Source organism: Protobothrops mucrosquamatus, unplaced genomic scaffold, assembly GCF_001527695.2.
Source record: "Protobothrops mucrosquamatus isolate PMUCROS unplaced genomic scaffold, P.Mucros_1.0 scaffold1512, whole genome shotgun sequence".
NCBI classification, from domain to species: Eukaryota; Metazoa; Chordata; class Lepidosauria; order Squamata; family Viperidae; genus Protobothrops; species Protobothrops mucrosquamatus.
In genome coordinates this window covers 20,568-40,308 of record NW_015387684.1, presented here as the reverse complement: position 1 = coordinate 40,308, position 19,741 = coordinate 20,568, and the positions used below count along the sequence as shown (strand labels likewise).

The 19,741-nt window shown below is 38.9% G+C and overlaps 1 protein-coding gene across 1 annotated transcript in view; it reads right to left on the bottom strand.

Moving 5' to 3' along the window:
• Positions 1–19,741, bottom strand: part of LOC107293130 (tomoregulin-2) — a 124,224-nt gene that overhangs the window by 87,392 nt on the left and 17,091 nt on the right. Inside the window, exon 3 of the mRNA XM_015822265.1 lies at positions 3,372–3,468. Coding sequence (XP_015677751.1) covers positions 3,372–3,468 — 97 coding nt within the window. The remainder of the gene's footprint in view (positions 1–3,371; positions 3,469–19,741) is intronic.

Sequence of the window (19,741 nt, the reverse complement as noted above, 5' to 3'; positions counted from 1 at the left end):
TACATCCTGCTAAAAAAAAAAAAAAAAAAAAAAAAAAGGTAGCTAATTTTGGCCACATTTTAATCAGTATACCACAAGCACAACCAAAGTCCAATTTTGCCCCAATCATGCTTATGTTACCTTATAGAAGGTAGGATTTATGCAAGGTAGAGATTATTCTGCAAACTAAGATATTATCTACATCTGACTAACTCACCATCAGTATATTACCTATAGTTCCTAGTTGGTGAGATGCAGGCAAAGGGATGCTAGCTTGCAGGAAGTCTTTAGATTAGAGACCCTACCTTGAATGCACAGGATGCAACCCATACACTGCATGAAAGATTGAGTGAATGAATGGAAGAAAATATTTCGATTTCATATGGTAGAGCTCCTTAGACATATATTTATATTCATGTGAATCTCAAAAATATTTAGTTGTGAGGTCTTTTGGCAATATTGTTAGGCCATATGTGGCTCAGGATCTATCCATATAATAGGTCCGTGGTGGCGAACCTATGGTACATGTGCCACAGGTGGCACGCAGAGCCCTCTCTGTGGGCACGCGCACCCTCGTCCCAGTCCTAGGCCTTCAGCTGGGTTTTATAAAACCTTTTCGCTTTAGGCCTCCGCCGCCGTGTGCAAAAAAAAAAAAAGGTTCAGTCAATCAATTTCAACTTCTTGCGGGGAAAAAAAAGATCTTGCAAAGTTGGAATTGATTGATTGAACCTTTTAGTCCCACCCAGTCTGCCGTTACCATTGCAGCCACGCCCACCCAATGGGCCACACCCACCCGGCACATTATGATACAGAAGTGGGTTTTGGGTTGCAGTTTGGGCACTCGGTCTCTAAAAGGTTCACCATCACTGTAATAGGTTATCAAGCTTCAACCATGGACCCTTTTTTTAGAGTTATGGCACGGGAATATATGGAATGACAATAATCCAGATTTTCAGATAAATCCATTAAAGCTGCTAATTTGCAAAAGATTTATAGTCTACCTCTGGCCATAGATAACAATGTCTTTGCAATCTGAGCACCTCTGAGCCTTCTACTTCAAGAGTAATATTGTCACTGTTAGTAAAAGATGTTTCACTGTTCGTGCCATAATGCATACAAGCTGGATGGAAGCCCTCAAAATACTCAACAGACTTTTTAAAAAGACAAGAAACCACTTAACTCCCTCCAAACCCTGGAAAAAATGCAAAATCTGGCCCCATATACAGTGCAACCCTGGCCTGTCTGCATTGCTGCCTCCACCACTGAGTTCTCCCTTTGCTCCCTTAATACTTGGTATTAAATATCTCCCAATTTAAGAGATTACATGAAGGGAAGGATGTCTTGCGGATCTCCAAGCTGTGAAATATATTTAAAGCACAGCTGACATATAGATTTGATTAGAGGTATTTTCTCCTTGTTTCCAAAGGTGATGCTAGGCTGGGCTGAGAATAAGTGACTAGCCACAATCAGCTAGTTAGATTCCATCAGAAATTTTTTAAGTTGAACATGTTCTTTAGTGGGGAAACTAGGACATTTTACTGCTGTCTAATATATTGAACATCAGTTTTGTTATATTTAATTTAATTTAATAGATTTAATTCTCATCTGTCCCCTCACTGTTTCTGAGTATCTGATGTTTTCATTGTTTTATTTAACTTAAGTAATTAAATATTTTTCATTTTGGAATATCCTGGAGATATACTGAGTCAAAAATGGTACATTTCTTTGACAGAGTTTTAATTAGTCTTGGCAGAAGAGTAATTAATAACAGTGAACCTTTCTGAGTTTGGCTGGCAGAGACTATGAATGTAAGGTAGAAAAATACTCAGTTGAAAAGCCTGAACATAAGGCTTGTATTACCTATGACTCATTTGAGGCTGGATAATTCTACTGCTTCTGCTGTCTGTCCATGACTAAGAAAAAAAAAAGGACTGTCATCAAGCATCAGGCAGGTCACAAAACACTTTTTTTTATTTGTGTGCCTCCCCAATGGAAAGAAACCCAAAGAATGAGTGCAATATGATTTGATAAAGAGATCTGATAGACTTGAGAACCAGGCATTGTTGAAAAGCAACCTGAGGGCTCCCTAACATAGAAGTGTTGTACAACACGGTGGCAAAGCATATGCTTGACACGCCGAAGATCACAGGTGGAATTCCTTGTACACCCAAATAAGGATGAATCTCAATGGTTTCCTTGGACAGTCCATACAGAAATGATTAGCTGGCAGTGGCATCCACAGGGGATGATAGTGACAACAGCATGCATGTTGTCACTTAAAACTCATGGAGAAAATAAATCTATGTAGTTGCTAGTGGTAAAAAAAAATGTTGGCAAATAATCAATTAACGGTATAATTAATATTCCAATTCTAACTATATGTCTGTGTGTGTATAAATTGTATTTCTCATTATGGAAGAGGCTAGTATCAAATCCTAGTGCTTTTTCCCCTCATTAATATTATTTTTGAGATAAATTTCTACAGCAGCATTTCTTCCATTTTTAAATATTCTCTGCCTGCCTGCCTCTATCTTTTTATCTATCTATCTATCTATCTATCTATCTATCTATCTATCTATCTATCTATCTATCTATCTATCTATCTATCTATCTATCTATCTATCTATCTATCATCTATCTATCTATCTATCTATCTATCTATCTATCTATCTATCTATCTATCTATCTATCTATCTATCTATATCCATCCATCCATCCATCCATCCATCCATCTTAATTTGTCTGAAATTGTATTTTTGTTTGAAATGGTATAGGAGGGGTCCCCAACCCCCGGTCCATGGACCAGGATGCCAGCAATATGCCAGCAATCGGTCCGCACAAACAAGCAAAGCCCCATCCACAAGATGCAGGCAGCACACAAAACCACGCACCCTCCGGTCTGTGGAAAAACCTCTCTCCACGGAACTGGTCCCTGGTGTCTAAAAGGTTGGGGACCTCTGTGGTATAAGGTTTCCTGCCTGAGCAGGGGTTGGGCTAGAAGACCTCCAAGGTCCCTTCCAACTCTGCTACGCTATGCTATGCTATGCTATGCTATGCTATGCTATGCTATTCTATTCTATTCTATTCTATTCTATTCTATTCTATTCTATTCTATTCTGTTCTGTTCTGTTCTGTTCTGTTCTGTTCTGTTCTGTTCTCTCCTCTCTTTAAATTTAGAATCTGCCCAACTTCAAGCAATGTTGAGTGGCTAGTCATCTTAGAAAGTATACACACACAAAAAAGAATGCATAATATCTCATTGGCCTTAATAAAGCAGAAAAAGCACATTTTGTTCCCCTAAATTGTCTTTTGGGGGTGATCTGCTATCAAAGTCACATTCAAAGAAATCATATTTTTCCAAATCAAATAAATACGTAAGTATGTTTCTGTACCAAACATCCTCTGCATCTTCATCGCACTCTGCCCCAAACTGACAAATGTCACAGGTGGATGTTTCCTTTTGAATGGTTTCTCCCGAACCTTCACTGCCTGTGAGAGAAAGACAGAAGTCAAGAAAAAATATTCATGCCTTTCAAAGGGCACAACATCATCATTAATATCCACCTTTGGGGATACAGAAAGTTTTGCAAACACAAATGACAACAGCCATTTCCATGTCCAACTGCAACCTCTGGCTGTGGAATGGAGTAGGCTGGGCAGAGATCCAGATTTGAAAGACAAAATACCATTGGAATTAATGTTGGTTTTCCTGCAGAATCTATAAACAAGTGTAGGAAAAGACTGATAGGTGCTACGTGTTTGGCCATGCAAGGTGTGAATCACAGTTTGACCTTTAGATTCAGATCTCTGCCTAATCTACTTATATCTCTAGATACTGGTTTTTAATGTAGTGTTTGGGTTACACTAATTCAGGCACCTCTGTGTGCAGCTGGGAGTTCTGGCATTCAACAGTTACCAATGTAGAGGAGATAACCTTGAAGAACAGAACATCAGGTTAGCCTTGAAAAGAAGATGGAGAGGAGGAATGAGAAGGAACTCAGAATACTCTGCCTTGATTCTCTTGAGTATAAAAGAGAGAAAGAGAAGCTTTCAAGATTGGTTATTATACCCTGCAACAAAAGAGTTCCAGTAAACTCCTGGAGTCTGTTTCCTAACCTGGCACATCTCACAGAGCTGACCCAACCCATTGAGCAGTGATGGCGAACCTTTTAGAAACTGAGTGCCCCAAAACCGCCCCTGCCCCGACCCCTCACCTGCCCACAGGGCCACCCACCGCCTCCACGGCCCACCACAGATTGCCCAGGCAGCCCAGCAGTGCCATGGCAGCCACGCCTTCCGCCCATACCCCGCAGCATCATCTGCGTGCAACGGGGCACAGTGCAGAGTCTTGTCCCCGCTATCCGGCTGCCATGTCCTTGGCTGCTTGGGGAGATTCTCCTCTGGGGGGGGCTGCTGGTGAGGGGGGCACGGGGCTGGGGTGATGGCACGCATGCCCACAGAGAGGGCTCTGAGTGCCTCACCACTGCCATAGAAAAATGCTACATGTAGAAGCAGAGGAGATTGAACATTTGGTGGATGATGATGGAATCCCCTGGTGCCCGTTCAGCACATTCCGTCAAGATACTGGTAGCTTTGTGTTTTATACTTAATGGAAGCTAATCTGGATCTCTTACTGATGCAAAAGGATGGGGATGCTAGTGAGCCACTTGGAGACATTTGGACTAGACCAGTACAGAGATATCAATGATACATAAAAATAAAATAAAGCACACAACATGGTACTGCATGTGGGTTTTCCCTGGCTCATAGACATACTCCTACTTATCTCTCTAGATGCTGGTTTTTAATGTAGTATCAATCCTGAGTCTTAAGGTGATGCTCATCTTCTTCTCTTTGGTGGCTATTTTTCTCTTTCAGCAATTTTAGATAAAAGAAAGGAGAAGAAATGGCTCTTAAGTCAGATGCTGTATTTATTTCTAAAATTAGGGGAAAACCCATGGGATGTTTGCAAGATGTTCATGCATTATTTATGACAAATTTATATTGTATTGTTTAATTTTTGAGGTATACTTCATTTTAGTTTGCTCACAAATGCTGCCCAGAACTGGCCAGATGGAGATGGTTTATAAATGATGTGATGTAAAACAAACAAAGAGGTCCTTTGAGTTTTAGCTAAACTGTGACATTATTTATCAGCAGGGTAACAGTTCCAATAGAGTTGAACCAGATCCCTAAAGAAGGGCCCATCGACAGTGCTAATATCTGGAGACACCTCCTATAGTGTATTTGATGCTCTCACTTCTGATTTTAACATTTGATTTTTTCCCCCAAGTTCTTAATGTTTAAAATATTTTTAAAATATACTTAATTTTAAATATTTTTTAAAAATATTTTCATTACCTGCCCACACCTTTGCTTCCAAATATGTATCTGGAACTCAGTGTTCTTTTCTGATTAACCTGTACATTTGATCTGGCTCAACTTTAATCACCAGTGTGCCTTCTCTGAAATTGGCATGTTGTGTACTGTGAGAACAAGGATGTGATTTGGTGTTTTGGTCTCAAATCTCATTCTGCGTACTACTCTGTCTCCTGGCAACGATTTTGTTTTTGAATCTAAATCATTTGTCCTTCTACACTGAATTTGGGGTTCAAAAGAGGTTTTTGTAGTTTGGAGCCCAATAACCTCCTTTGGTTTCTTGGAAAAGCCACTTTTCTTTTGGCCTCACCAGTTCAACTGAGAAACAGCCACAGCCACCACGGGAGCCATTTTGTCAAAGCAGCCACAACTTTGTCTCCAAAGTTCAAATGTTCCATCAGCCTCCCAAAGCTGGGTGCCTCTTGGAACACAACCAAATACTGTTGAGCTTCAATTGCTAATAGTTGCTATGAGCTCAGTAGGGACTGTAGCCAGACTGCAAAATAATTTTGGAACCTTTCTTTCTTTGCATTGCTTCTCTCTCTTTTATAAAAAAAAAATAAATCTGTATCCACATATGAATTTCAGCTATACAAAAAGAAAAGACACAGTTCTCTTTATGATGATATTATTAGATCAGAAGCATTTTGTGATTTATTCACTTTCATCTTTAAAATTATGAAAACAGAAATGGATTATAATCTCCTGCACCTAGTTCATATTCATAATTACCAAACTGGACCATGATGTACAAACAATGTAACAGTAAAACAATTCCAATCAACATCCTTAAAAGAGGGCCCCAAAAAGACAATTACTTGGTGATTTTGCGGCATTAAAAGCCATTCCCCCTTTGATCTGGAAGAGGAATCCCTTGTTTTTAGGGAAAACTCAGATCCATATTCAGAGGCCAGATCTAGTTCTGAGGCTTCTAGTTGAAGACATTATGGCACAAGCATGCTGGCATCTTTTGCTACACAACAGGATTAAGATGCTGTTCTGTCAATGGGATACTGGTTATGGCTTGACCTGGGCTGTGAACCTGTTTGTCTACACTTGATTTACAGTACACTGCCTTTCTCTGTATTCATCAGAATTTGAATGAAAACTGTTAAAATGTTATTTTAAAATGTTAGTTTGGACTTTGTTTCCTAAGCGAAATCCATTGTTTCTGAAATCATATAGACAACTGAGGCAATTTATATCATTTGTGTCAATTATATTATTTGAGCAATTATGCAAATGACAATTTTACTCCGTTAATGCCCATTTATATAATTTGTGTCATTATGCAATCTGCAAATGGCAAAAAGTGACACACAAATGACCTAAAAACTTCCAATTATATATTTATGCAAATGACATAAATTATTTGGGATTTAACAGGTATCCAGATTTAACAAAACACCACTTTTCCCAAACAATAGGTTACATCATAGTTTTATTGCATTATTTAAAGGATCATTTTATAGTGCTCTTCGTTTTGTTCAAAGTTCTGCAGTAGTGTCTAATCCATTATATGAATATTATGATCATCAGACCCATCACATGAAATATGTCCAAACAAAAGAGGACAATTGAGGTGACATTATAAGCCAGGTCTTTTTCTGTACTAGCATCCCGATTATGAAATACTTATCTCGATTATGAAATACTTATCCAGAGAATGAGACTTGCCCATTAAGTGGGCAAAAACTTTCTTTTCTTCTGTTATTTTGAGTTTGCTTTTATTCTTTTGCCTGTAAAGTCCTCACTGCAACATTGCTCCACAGTTGATTATTTGGGGCATATATGTTACACAGACACAAATGTAAATACATACAAGTTGAGGGTTCTTGTTATTCAGGGAAGCAATAAAAATGCTTCTACAAATAACAAAAATACAATCTGCTGACAAAACATTGGCAAAACCATGAATTCTTGAAAAATATGTATGGGTACTGTGTACAAGTTAATATGCCTTGAGAAAACAGAAATGTTTTAGTCTTGGCAAGAATATTTGCAGAGGCAGATTCTAAAGGAAGGGCAGTCTACTGTCAGAGGATTCCTGCAAGCCCTCAGCCTCCAAGAAAGCCCTTAAAAAGAGGGCTCTGACAGATACCTTAATGCAGAGATAAGGCTGTTCAGTACAGCAATAACTGTTCTTCCCTATCAAATTATGAGATAAAATTCTATGTCACAGTCTTGAGCTTTCTGCATCAAAATTGTGAGGCATTCTCCCCCAGACCCAAGATTAAATGCCTTGGTCATCAAAACCTTATCAACCTTTGCCTTTGTATACTTGTCAGAAAGTGTATAAAGAAAGAAACTCCTGTATTTTATTTTTGTTCAAAAAAGAAAAAAAATCCTCACACATTTATCTTGCGCTGTATTTCAATCTAACTTTCTTTCTTCTGCCCTTAATATATATCCACTTATAATGTTAGCAAGTAGGTTTTCATCGCTAATTTTAAGCACATTCTCAAGAATGGCAGAATTCAGATTTGCATTCAAAGCACTCGGGATCCCTGATGTATAGTTTGAATACTAAATAGGCACTGTGGAAACAAGCATATTAGTATACAAGTGAAGCATTTCTCCTCTTTTTTTTTTATCAGAAATGACCAGACAGTAAGTTACCACTAGATACAAGCCTGACTGAAGAGAACCCATCTATTCAGCTGACTCTGTGACATTAAATAAAAATAGAACTCTTTATACTGTTATTTATTTATTTATTTATTTACTGCCGTGGTTGGTCTATACAATACTGCCTGGTGATAAAATCTGTTTAAAGTGAATTCTTCCCGTCTCCCCCACTTCCTTTTTCTCCTACTGCGTAGATGAGTGCCTTGATAAAAGCTGACAACCCAGAAAGAGTTATTTTCTCCTGATTTCCTGCTGCTATTTAAACTTCAGGAGGATAAGATGTTCATTTTCTAAGGTGACTAAGGGTTGCTGGTTTTCCTCCCCTCCCACTTTTCCCCCCAGCGTTTTCTAAATTGCCCTTGCTTCTATAGCCTGTCAGAAGAAAGCCTGTCAGAAGAAATGGGGATTAATCCTCACAAGAAAGAAACAGACATGCCAGCGTCCCTAATACATTCAGAAAATCCTACCTACATTTCTACAAATAAAGGAGGAGGGGACAGAGAGAAAGGGTCAGTCAGGCCATGTGGTCATCTTTGGTCAAGAATCAGTGGGGTTGAGCTACTAATTGACATATGCCAAAGACAATGAACTTTGACTCCCTTTCAGGGTAGCTCCACCACACATAAACAACTGATGGTTCCCTCCTGACTGATAAAAACTCCTCTCTGACTGTATTGGGTCAGCAATCAGTCATGACCTCCTTAACACTAAATGCCCAGTGCTTTGGTCCCAGAGGTTTCTGCTTATTGATGGCACGGCATTATGACTTCCACCAGGTAAATATTTGTCTTGGCCCCATTCACCTGTAAAGAAGGAGACAAAGGAAGCAGGAGCATAATCACTATCCAGATGACCTCTCTGAAGACAGTTCTTACCAGTCTAGCACATTCTTACAATGATATCAAATTAAAATAACTCCTAAACTCATCTTCTCTTTACAGGTGAATATGTGAAGGGATTTCATACTGAAGTTCCCCCTTGACCCCTGCGTTATTAGCAAAAGTTGTGAAAGAGGGTATGTTTGGAAGGATCTAACTCATATACAAAAGTATATGATTGTGTTGAATGCTGAACTAAAATTCACAAGCAGCATTCACACATGAGTATTCTTCCCCTCCAGGTGTGCCCAGCTAAGATGAAGCACACACGAAAGTGCATCTACTACAGAGCAGTTCTTCCGATAGGCACACTGTAATGAGTCAAATGTAGGGGGAAGGCATGAAAACCATGTAGTCCTTTACCAACCTCTCAAAACACCTCATCATAATGGAAGTGAGTGCAACTGGATGGTAATCATTAAGGCATGTGATTTTAATTTTGGGGGGCACTGGTACCATGATTGTTCTTTCATATTTATATTTCTATTAAATCGGATCAATGTTTCTTCTCAGAAACATTTGTCTCTGCTATCTATGGTTATTTTTAGAACTCTCAAGGAAAAGCTCTTTTTAAATCTCTTAAATACTGAGATTAAGGGTTGAATTTATTTGTTTCCATATACAAGACAAGGACACTATCAATGGGGGCATGTGAGAAGTCCACATTACGGAGTATGAAGTACCTCTTAATGAGTTCCTAGACATGTTGCTCTTTTGATATTTAGCATTACATCATTTCATTGTTTTGACTTGGGATGTTGCAGGGTCTATTGTTCTGGCCTAGATTTTATTTACATCGTTCCGTGGATATATTTATCCTTCACTGGAAAGCCATTTGGGAGAAATCTCTTTTGAAGGACAGATGGAGATAAAATGTTGAAAAAAATCATTCAGAAAGAGATAGAAAATCCTCCAAACAAGGAAGTAAATCTGTCCATTGCTCAGGACCAACATGATAGACTATAAATATTCAATTCAATTTCATGTTTAGTTTAACAATTCTATTAAGGGAGCTTCAAACCTTTCTTTGCTTTGTTTCTCTCTCTTTTATCGAAAGAAATATCTGTATCTATATATGAATTTCAGCTATTCAAAAAGAAAAGAGAGTTTTCTTTATGATGATTTTATTAGATCAGAAGCATTTTGCGATTTATTCACTTTCATCTTTAAAATTATGAAAACCGAAATGGATTATAATCCCCTGCACCTGGTTCATTTTCATAGTTACCAAACGTGACCTATGTAATGCAGTTTCTGCATGTATTGGTCAAATAAAGTAGATAACGACAAAAACAACGAGTTAAAAAAAAAAAAGGAAATAGATGGATGCTTTTTAAAAAAATCTCCAAGTAAAAGGGTGTTTTGAATATCACACGTAGAGATCACACTGTGTATTTTCATGTCATTTTAGTTGATCTAGAGGACAGAAGAGAAAGTGAGAAGCCACTCTGGAATACATGAAGTCAACGGTGTTTGCAAAAAGTGTGAGGCTAAATTTTGCAAACGATATATATTTTATTCTCTAATAAATATCTCCCCCTGCACACAGACCAGCCAGAGAGGCTCAGATGCTGAAAGTAACTTTCCTCTATAATCAATAAGTCTTTTTCCCCCTGAATAGCATTTGCTCAGGTGAAAGCTGCAAAGTGAGAAAAATGAATGGGCGTGAAATAACGGGCTAACACAGAAGTAGCTATCCTCTCACATCTCTGGGAACGGCTCAAAATAACATTACAGGAAAGATGAAAAGAAAATTCACAACTCCCCATCTGCCATAAATGCCAAGTATGTAACACCGCTTGGCTCCTTGGGTTGCACACAGACTCCTTGTTCTGGTGAAGGAGAAGTGACCTGTCTCCCACATGCGCTTACACAAAAGGAAATTAGCCGTAATTTCCATTGCCAACTTGACCCTGACCAAAAGCCATTTGACGTGGGCTGAAACATTATCTCTGATCTCAATGAGCACTCAATCAGGGTCTCAGCAGGGCCACGAAGCATTTCTGAGATGCAAGAGCTCCAATTTTATGCACCAAGCATCCTTTTTCATATGGATAAATTGAGAAGGGCTGATTCACCTGCTGGGGGAGAAGCCTCCTTGCCATTTCCTTCTGATTGCACTGTTCTGGGCTGAGTGGGGGATGACCCTCCTTTGCCACTGACCTCAGATCAAATGGTAAGCGAACAGCAAGTAGATAGGTGAGCTATAGAGAGTAGGTGGCTCTTCAGACAGTCAGATCTCAGGGCTGCAGAGCAATTTCAAAGCTCGTCAGCAGGGACAACACATTCTTCTACCTGCAGTCCTGTTCCTCTCTTTCAATGCACTTTATTTGTTGCTCTTTCTAACTTCTCTCCATACCCTGACAGTTCAGCTCAGGTAATCATAGATGGGGGAAAAAACCCAGGATAGGAAAGTGGTTAACTTCTATTGTGAGATATGTAGTGTATAAATTCATTCATTCATTCATTCATTCATTCATTCATTCATTCATTCATTCATTCATTCATTCAATCAATCAATCAATCAATCAATCAATCAATCAATCAATCAATCAATCAATCAATCACCTTTCCCAGACAATGACATTTGTTTTGAGCTGATTATAATGGGGGAATGGAGGGGGAGGAACTGATCACATCATGGAACAAAAAGGCCAATGGAATTTTAAAGCCACAATTTTAACAGTCCTGAAATGCCTACAGATAGATGCCTTGCTTTATCCCTGTGAAGAATTCCCTTTGGATATAAGTAGCAGAGTGTATATGCATGTGTCCGAACATGGATGTGGAATGGTAATGGTAATTCCATGATTTTTAACAGAAAAATAAATTTAAATTCCTTTTCTGTCCATTGTAGAATTCTCACAGCTGCCTTTATATTTATATGGATAAGGGTATGTAAAGGAGAGCTGTACACATCCTTTATTTCTTGTTAGATTTATGTTTTGCTTTTTTTCAGGAACTCAAAGAGGCATAAAATCATCCTCCATCCCCCAACTTCCCCTAACCAACTCTGTGAGGTAGGGGCCCTTGGTGCTCTCTGAGCTTGGTTGTTTTCTTGCAAATGTTCCATTACCCAAACTAGGTAACATCATCAGTGCTAGTCTGTGAAGTAGGTTGGGCTGCGGACAACTGGCCCTAATTCACCCAGTGAATTTCCTTTGAAAGGAAGGGCATTCTTTTTTTTTCAAAGTTTGCATGGCTTCTTTTGAAGCTGTCCTGAGTTACATAATAATAATAATAAAGTTGGAAGGGACCTTGGAAGTCATCTAGTCCAACCCCCTGCTCAGGCAGGAAACCCTATACCATTTCAGAGAAATGGCTGTCCAATCTCTTCTTAAAAACTTCCAGTGTTGGAGCATTCACCACTTCTGGAGGCAGGTTGTTCCACTGATTAATTGTTCTAACTGTCAGGAAGTTTCTCCTTAGTTCTCGGTTGCTTCTCTCTTTGGTTAGTTTCCACCCATTGCTTCTCGTCCTGCCTTCAGGCGCCTTGGAAAATAGCTTGACTCCCTCTTCTTTGTGGCAGCCCCTGAGATATTGGAATACTGCTATCATGTCCCCCCTCGTCCTTCTCTTCATTAAACATATGAAACATTAGATGTGCAAGTCTTCCAGTGAAGGTAATTTATAATAGACCAAAGGGAGCACTTCTTCGCATAGGGCATACTTTACTTGTGGACTTCATTAAAAGACATGGGCACGGTAGCAATCTGCACTAGATATATTTACAGAAGCCATCTCTACCTGGGACTAGTTTTAAAGATTCTGTATAAATTATGGCTTGGGGGCAAATCAATTTGATTTACTCTCTATATTAATAGAGCAGTATTCTAAGTTGTTGGTATTTTAGTAATGAATATATTTTAAAAACATCACTCAAAAACCCTACATTTGCTTTTATTTACAGATTTGTCTAGCATCCTAAGGTATGCAATTCTTCTATTGCATCCTCAGCCAGGGATACCAAGAAAGGGTTGGTGAAGGGTATGGCATTTACAAAACTGCTCCCATTTTCTTGCAGCCACCTAAGGCATCCATCTCATTTATAAGAGCTTCTCTGCCTCCAAACTCATTTCTAGTGATTTTAAAAGCCCTCGGTGGTGCAATCCAGAATACTTGAGGGAGCAGTTGCAAATACCAGTCTTTCTAATCTGCACTATAGCTCTACTGGGCTTTCTGCTAAAAACAACTGGCTAAGGGGGTCTTTCTTTCTCTCTCTCTCTCTCTCTCTCTCTCTCTCTCTCTCTCTCTCTCTCTCTCTCTCTCTCTCTCTTTCTTTCTTTCTTTTTTCCTTCCTTCCTTCCTTCCTTTCTTCCTTCCTTCTTTCTCCCTCTCTCTCTCTTTCTCTCCCTCTCTCTCTTGTGGTTTCTTGTTTCTTCTGTCTGTCTGTCTTTCGTGGCCCCACACTTAACAAAATTCTTCATTCATTTGAGATTTGCCAAATCTAAGCCAGTTTAGATAGGTTGTTAAAAGAATTTTCTTTTCTTTAGGGATGTATGCTTCATCTCAAAAATATCTGGGAACTGGTTAGGATGCTTATATTCTTCTTGCTGCTAAAACAATGCTGCTATCACAATTTATATTAAAATTGGATGACAGGAAAAATGAGGGTTTTTCTGTTTTGTAATAACAAGGGATAACTTTTTAATCATACTTGTTATTTGCTGCAAAGGACACTGGAAACTTCTTTCTGAATTTGTTTTTTTTCTTTTCTCTCTCTTTCTGTCTAATTGTTCTCTTTATTCTATAATAGTTTCTGTTAGTTTTTATGATCTGTTTAAAATGTTATAAAATTTATATATTAAAAGAATTTAGAATGGAATGGAATGTAACCGAACAGAACAGAATACTTTATTTGGCCAAGTGTGATGAAACACACAAGGAATTGTTCTCCATTGCAGGAGCTCACAATGTACATGCAAAACAACAGAATCATCATCACCATAATCCCAATAAAAGTGGGGAGTAAAAAAAGTTTATCCATAAATGCTAATACTACAGCTATACTACATGGATAAATGTACACAGACATTAGACAGCACTATCAGAATTTGCTGTTCAGCAGATTGATGGCACAAAGGAAGAACTGTCCCTGTATCTATTTGTTTTGGCACATAAGAAGTAATTTATATTACTTCTTCCAATATTTTCATTCTTACATATGTTGTTTCACACAGGTGACCCAAGGTGCTGTATAAAGATTGACCCCCCCCCAAATCATAAAATCAATTTTCAAAAAGCCATGACATGTCTGGGGTCAAAGAACCAGATCACTTCAGTTACTGAAATAATAATAAAACACTCATACAAGGGAGCTAGCTGGAGCTCCTGGCCCAAATACCCATGGGAATTGCCAAGCCTTATGAAAGGGCAACAGGGTTGGGACTATTCAGATATTATTCTCTGCTTTGAGAAAATGCATGAATTGAAAAATCAGTGATACCTGTCCTCCTATTGAAGAAGCATATCTTTTAGCAATATAATGTTCCTCCTAGAAATGGATAATTATGTAAAAAGTTGTATAATATGTATAATGTACAGTATACACATCTACACATACAGATATCTTTCCCAAGTTGGTTGGTATCCTCTGAATATGTAAGATTACAACTCCCACCAACCCATCCAGTAGATAGAGGTCTTACTAGCTAGGCATGATGTGAATTTAAGAGCAAGACAGAAGTAACCAGCTTTGGGAAAACTGATGCCAGCACCAGTCCTTTTTTCACCCTTCATGTAGAAAAGTGATTTTTTTTCCAGGTGTGTAAAGTTCACTACCTCTAAGATTTCAGGACCAGGAAGTTGTAGCTATGTTTATACCTTCTTTTTTTCCTGCCTTTCTTTCAAATTACAGTGTCATCCTATATGGGCTATTTCATATCACAGTTTCCTACCCTGGGATGAATTTTATATACATCCACATTCTTCCTAGCAGAGACATCACCCTGCCAACAAAAGTACATATAGTCAAGGCCATGGTTTTCCCAGTTGCAATGTATGGCTCTGAAAGTTGGACCATAAGAAAGGCTGAGCGCAAAAGAATTGAGGCCTTTGAACTATGGTGCTGGAGAAGACTCTTGCGAGTCCCCTGGACTGCAAGGCGATCAAACCGGTCAGTCCTAGAGGAGATCAGCCCTGACTGCTCTTTAGAAGGCCAGATCCTGAAGTTGAAACTCAAGTACTCTGGCCATCTAATGAGAAGGAAGGACTCACTGGAGAAGGGCCTAATGCTGGGAAAGATTGAGGGCAATAGAAGAAGGGGACAACAGAGAATGAGGTGGCTGGATGGAGTCACTGAAGCAGTAGGCGTGAACTTAAATGGACTCCAGAAGATGGTAGAAGACAGGAAGACCTGGAGGAACGTTGTCCATGGGGTCGCGATGGGTCAGACACGACTTTGCAACTAACAACAACAACAACAACATTCTTCCTGCAAAAACTGTTATGGTATGTTAGATATGAAGTGGTTTTGATTGATGCCAACTTTTCACATTACTAGCAATAGCATTTAAACTTGTCTCTCTAAGTGGTTTACAGAGTCAGCATATTGCCCCGCAACAATCTGGATCCTCATTTTATTGACCTCAAAAGGATGGAAGTCTGAGTCAATCTTGAGCCAGAGAGAACTGAACTGCTGGCATTCAGCAGAATTAGCCTGTAATACTGCATTCTAACCACTGCACCACCATGGCTCTTATGTATAGTCTGAACAATATATCAATATTTGATACCATTTAGTAGTTGCCAGTCTTTAACAAAAAAAGAGAGTTCATTTTAAATTTGCCAAGAGCTAAATATCATAAAATGCACAAGAGAAAATGGTCAAGTAGCATGTTGGGAACTCTTACATCTTCACTGTTGCTTTAATTTTATTTTAAAAAGAAATAGCTTCATTACAAAGGAATTTCCAAAGACCATATGGAGCATTTGTAAACTTTAATATGGGTTTCATTATGCCACAAATTAGGAGAGACTGTTCGTTTTTGAAAGTGACACTTACATCAGGCTTTCTTAAAATTTCCCATGTCAGTCATTTGAACAAAAAAGTGAAAATGGCAAATGTGCCTTTGATTCAAGTATTGGCTCTTTGTTTTGTTGTCATTGCTGTTCTGCTACCATATTAGCCAGTATTTGCACATTACCTTAGCAAAAAGCAGTTTAGGAACATGGACTGCAATTCAATCTACACTTCCTTGGATGTCACTCTTAATGGTGTCAATAGATTTTTTTTCTGTTCTTCTTTTGTTCCTTTATAAACATGCATCAAGATCTCTACAATGATCTGACCTTCAAGGGACTAATAGATACTTTCCTTATAGCAATAAGGCCCAGGTGCATTTATTTCCAGAGAAGTATGCATAAGATTAGAGGCATTTTTCACGTTTAAGGAATGATGTTACTATCCATGCCAAACCCTTGAACAAATTAGCCAAGTTTATTGAGCATGGATGCACAAATCTCATTATTCAGGAAAACTCCATTGTTTGGAGTGAACTACTCCCAATGGCAGTTTTCTATAGGGTACTTGTTCTCTTCTGTGGCCCACAACACCAGAATGTGGGTAGATGATTCTGTCTCTTGAGAGGGCAGAAGCAAATAGTCTCCGCAACCTACATTTTCCAACTTTTTCATTTTGATATGCTGCTAGTTGATTTAGCTAGAAAAACAATACGTTAAGAAAATTAAGAATGGCACTAAAATTATAAAGACAATAGCTTCTACTTGGAACCTATCTACAATGGTACCACTCTTGCCCAAATATGGCCCTTTGCAAACTTGAATTTCTACCTCATTTAATATCTTCTTCTCCACTTGATTTTTTTTTCTTTTAGGCAGCACAACATGGAATGTTTCTTCAGCTGTGAGCTTGTCATCTAGAGTAGAAGTTTGGAGACTCAGCATTCTCTCTCCATTTCACTGGCATCAGAAGAAGAGCTGGATGGGTGGGGTGAGACCAGTAAACTGAAGCTGAACACAAACTGAGGCTAACTTGTGAGGCCCTGATTAGATTTCATCTCTGAGAATGATCTATATCTGTGATTCCGGACAGCTCATTCTGAACCTTGATGTCCCAATTATAGAATCCTTTCCTGAGACAAATGAGGGTGGTGTCTGTGTTGTCAAAAGTTAGGCAACGATTTATCAATTTACCAGGTGTTTGTGAGATCATACTGCTTTAGATTAACTTTTCTTAGAATTGATGCCTACTGCATGTTATCAGTATATATGTTTCCCTTTTAGCATTGTATAATGGATGTTTTTAATAGTGGTATATCATTGTCACACATTGCTTTGGGCACTGTTCTGGGCTCTTTTAAGTGAAAATAAATAAAATAATATAAAATAAAGGGATGATTAAACATTACAATAACAACAATGAACATATTGGCTGATACATATATATATAAAACAACCTGGAAGGAGGGGCTGTACAGCAACATCATTTGAAGGGGATTTGTCCACTGCTTACCAACACACTCCTTGCCAGAACTGCAATCATAATGCTATAAAGCAAACTTTCCCTTAGAGCATAATATTTTATTGAACAATAAAACATTTTATTGTGTAATAAATAAAACACAAGAATGCAGAGTGTGAATGCGCCTCTGGGAGTTCTGCATGAGTCACTCCCGAACTCTATGCCCACTTACTTGAGAATGGACCCCACTCAGCACAAGATGCTGGAGAAAATATACCTAGATTTTACTGTAAGGGTTACACAAGCAGGTACGTGTGTGTGTGTGTGCGCGCGCGTGCACACGTGCACATGTGTGCAAATGGATGGGGCAAAACAATATAAGCAAGGATGTCTTTGCACAATTTAATTCTAAATACCTAGCCCTCTCTTGCTTCTGAAGACCTTTGCTTGTCACCAGCAAGCAAAGTCTTTATTGAAATGATGAAAATGTATTGTGACATCATAATGCAAACTCTGTCCCTTGTATAAATTCTAACGCAAATACAAAAGGGTGGAATTTGCATTGTAATGTCACAATGCACATGCCATTTGTCCCCCTTTCTCCCCATAAGAAACTCACTCTTCAGAGGTATTGTTATTTAGAGTAAGAGATGGGAAAAATGCTTTTTAGACTGCTATCTAGTCCCTGATCCTCCATTTATTCTAATACTGCGAACACACTTTAAAAAAAAAGAACAAAGAGCAATTGGACCAGTGCTTGGTATATAAGCTGGTTTTAAAGTTTTTGTCAGAGTACCATTGATTTATACGTGTTTTATCTTTCAAAATATTATTCAGGCTTGCAAGATAGCAACACCGTGCATTAAAATATACTTTATTCCAGGACCAGTGAGACTCCTAGTGTTTTTTTTTAAAGTCTAAGAAAGAAGAAGAGAAGGAAAGAAGAAGGAACATTTAGGTATCTCAGAAGATTTCTTATCAGCACACAACACAGCTCTCTAATGGTTCAGTACCTCAGAGGGTCATCAGAAATCACTTATTATATAAATCAAATAAGTGGCAGACTAGAAGAGTGCAGGCCTATAGCAATTTCATGTCTTTACTCACAGACATCAAATCTATCTTTTGGGTAGACTATAGAGAAAAGATAATGTGCTAAACCCATTTAAGCTATCCACAAAACTCAAATCAAGGGATCACCTAATCTGAAGATGCCTCAATGACCCTTGATTAAGTGCCAATTTGTGGAAGAAGTAGCTGGCTTTAAACTTTTACAGATCTGACTGACCTAAACTCTTGTTTATCCAGAAAGTGTTTCTGCTTTGAAGAAAGGACTCTCACACATGTGCTGAAATACACTGAATAAAATTGGTATATGTTAAGTCAGGGGTCCCCAACCTTTTGGGCACCAGGGACTGGTTACCTGGAGAGAGGTTTTTCTGCGGACCGGAGGGGGTGTGGTTTTATGTGCTGCCTGCATCCCGTGGATGGCTTGTGTGGACCAGTTGCTGGCATGCTGCGGCCAGTACTGGTCCACGGACTGGAGGTTGGGGACCCCTATCTTAAGCCATAGGTCATAGTTGGGTTGAATATTTATGATCTGGTTACTGCAGAGGAAATATTAACAAAATGTGGAGACTATAGCAATGGTGTGAGAGCACAAAAACTTCCATTCCCACCCTACAAAGGGAGTTGCGAATGCCCTCCTGATTGCAGCAACTAAGCTTAGGAGATCAATCTTACAGATCTTTCTTATCTAATAACTGCCTTGACTCCCAGTGGGGTGACAACTGAGGAAGATGACCCTTCTCGTGGGGCTGTTTTATTTATACAGGTAGTCTTTGACTTACAATCACAATTGGCTCTGGAACCTCTATCCTAAGTGAGATGGTGGCAAAGTGAGTCACATCCAATTTTATCACTTTTTCCCCTGCGGTTGTGAAGTGAATCACCACAGTCATTGTGTGAATCCCATGGTCATTAAGTGAATCCAGCTTCTCCCATTAACTTTGCTTTGTTGGAAGCTGGCTGCGAAGGTCGCAAATGACAATCATGTGACCCAGAGTGTTGCAACCATTGTAAATATAGGCCAATTGCCAAGTGCCTGAATTTTGATCACAGGACTGCAGGGGCCCTGTGATAGTCATAAGTACGAAGACCAGTTGCAAGTCATTTTTTTCAGTACTGACGGAACTTCAGACCGCTGCTAAATGAAGGGTTGAAAGTTGAAATCTCCCTGCATAATTAACATTGAAATAATAATTATGCAATGAGTTACATTTTGGTGCTCCAAAATGTAGACAACTTTCATGGCTGAGGAATAATCACAGAAAATATGGGACCAGTGTTGAAGTACAATTAGAGACAAACTGTTCCTTCCTTCCTTCCTTTCCCCCATTCCCTTCCTTCCCCTCCTCCCTCCTTCCCTTCCTCTTTCTCTCTCTCTCCCTCCCCT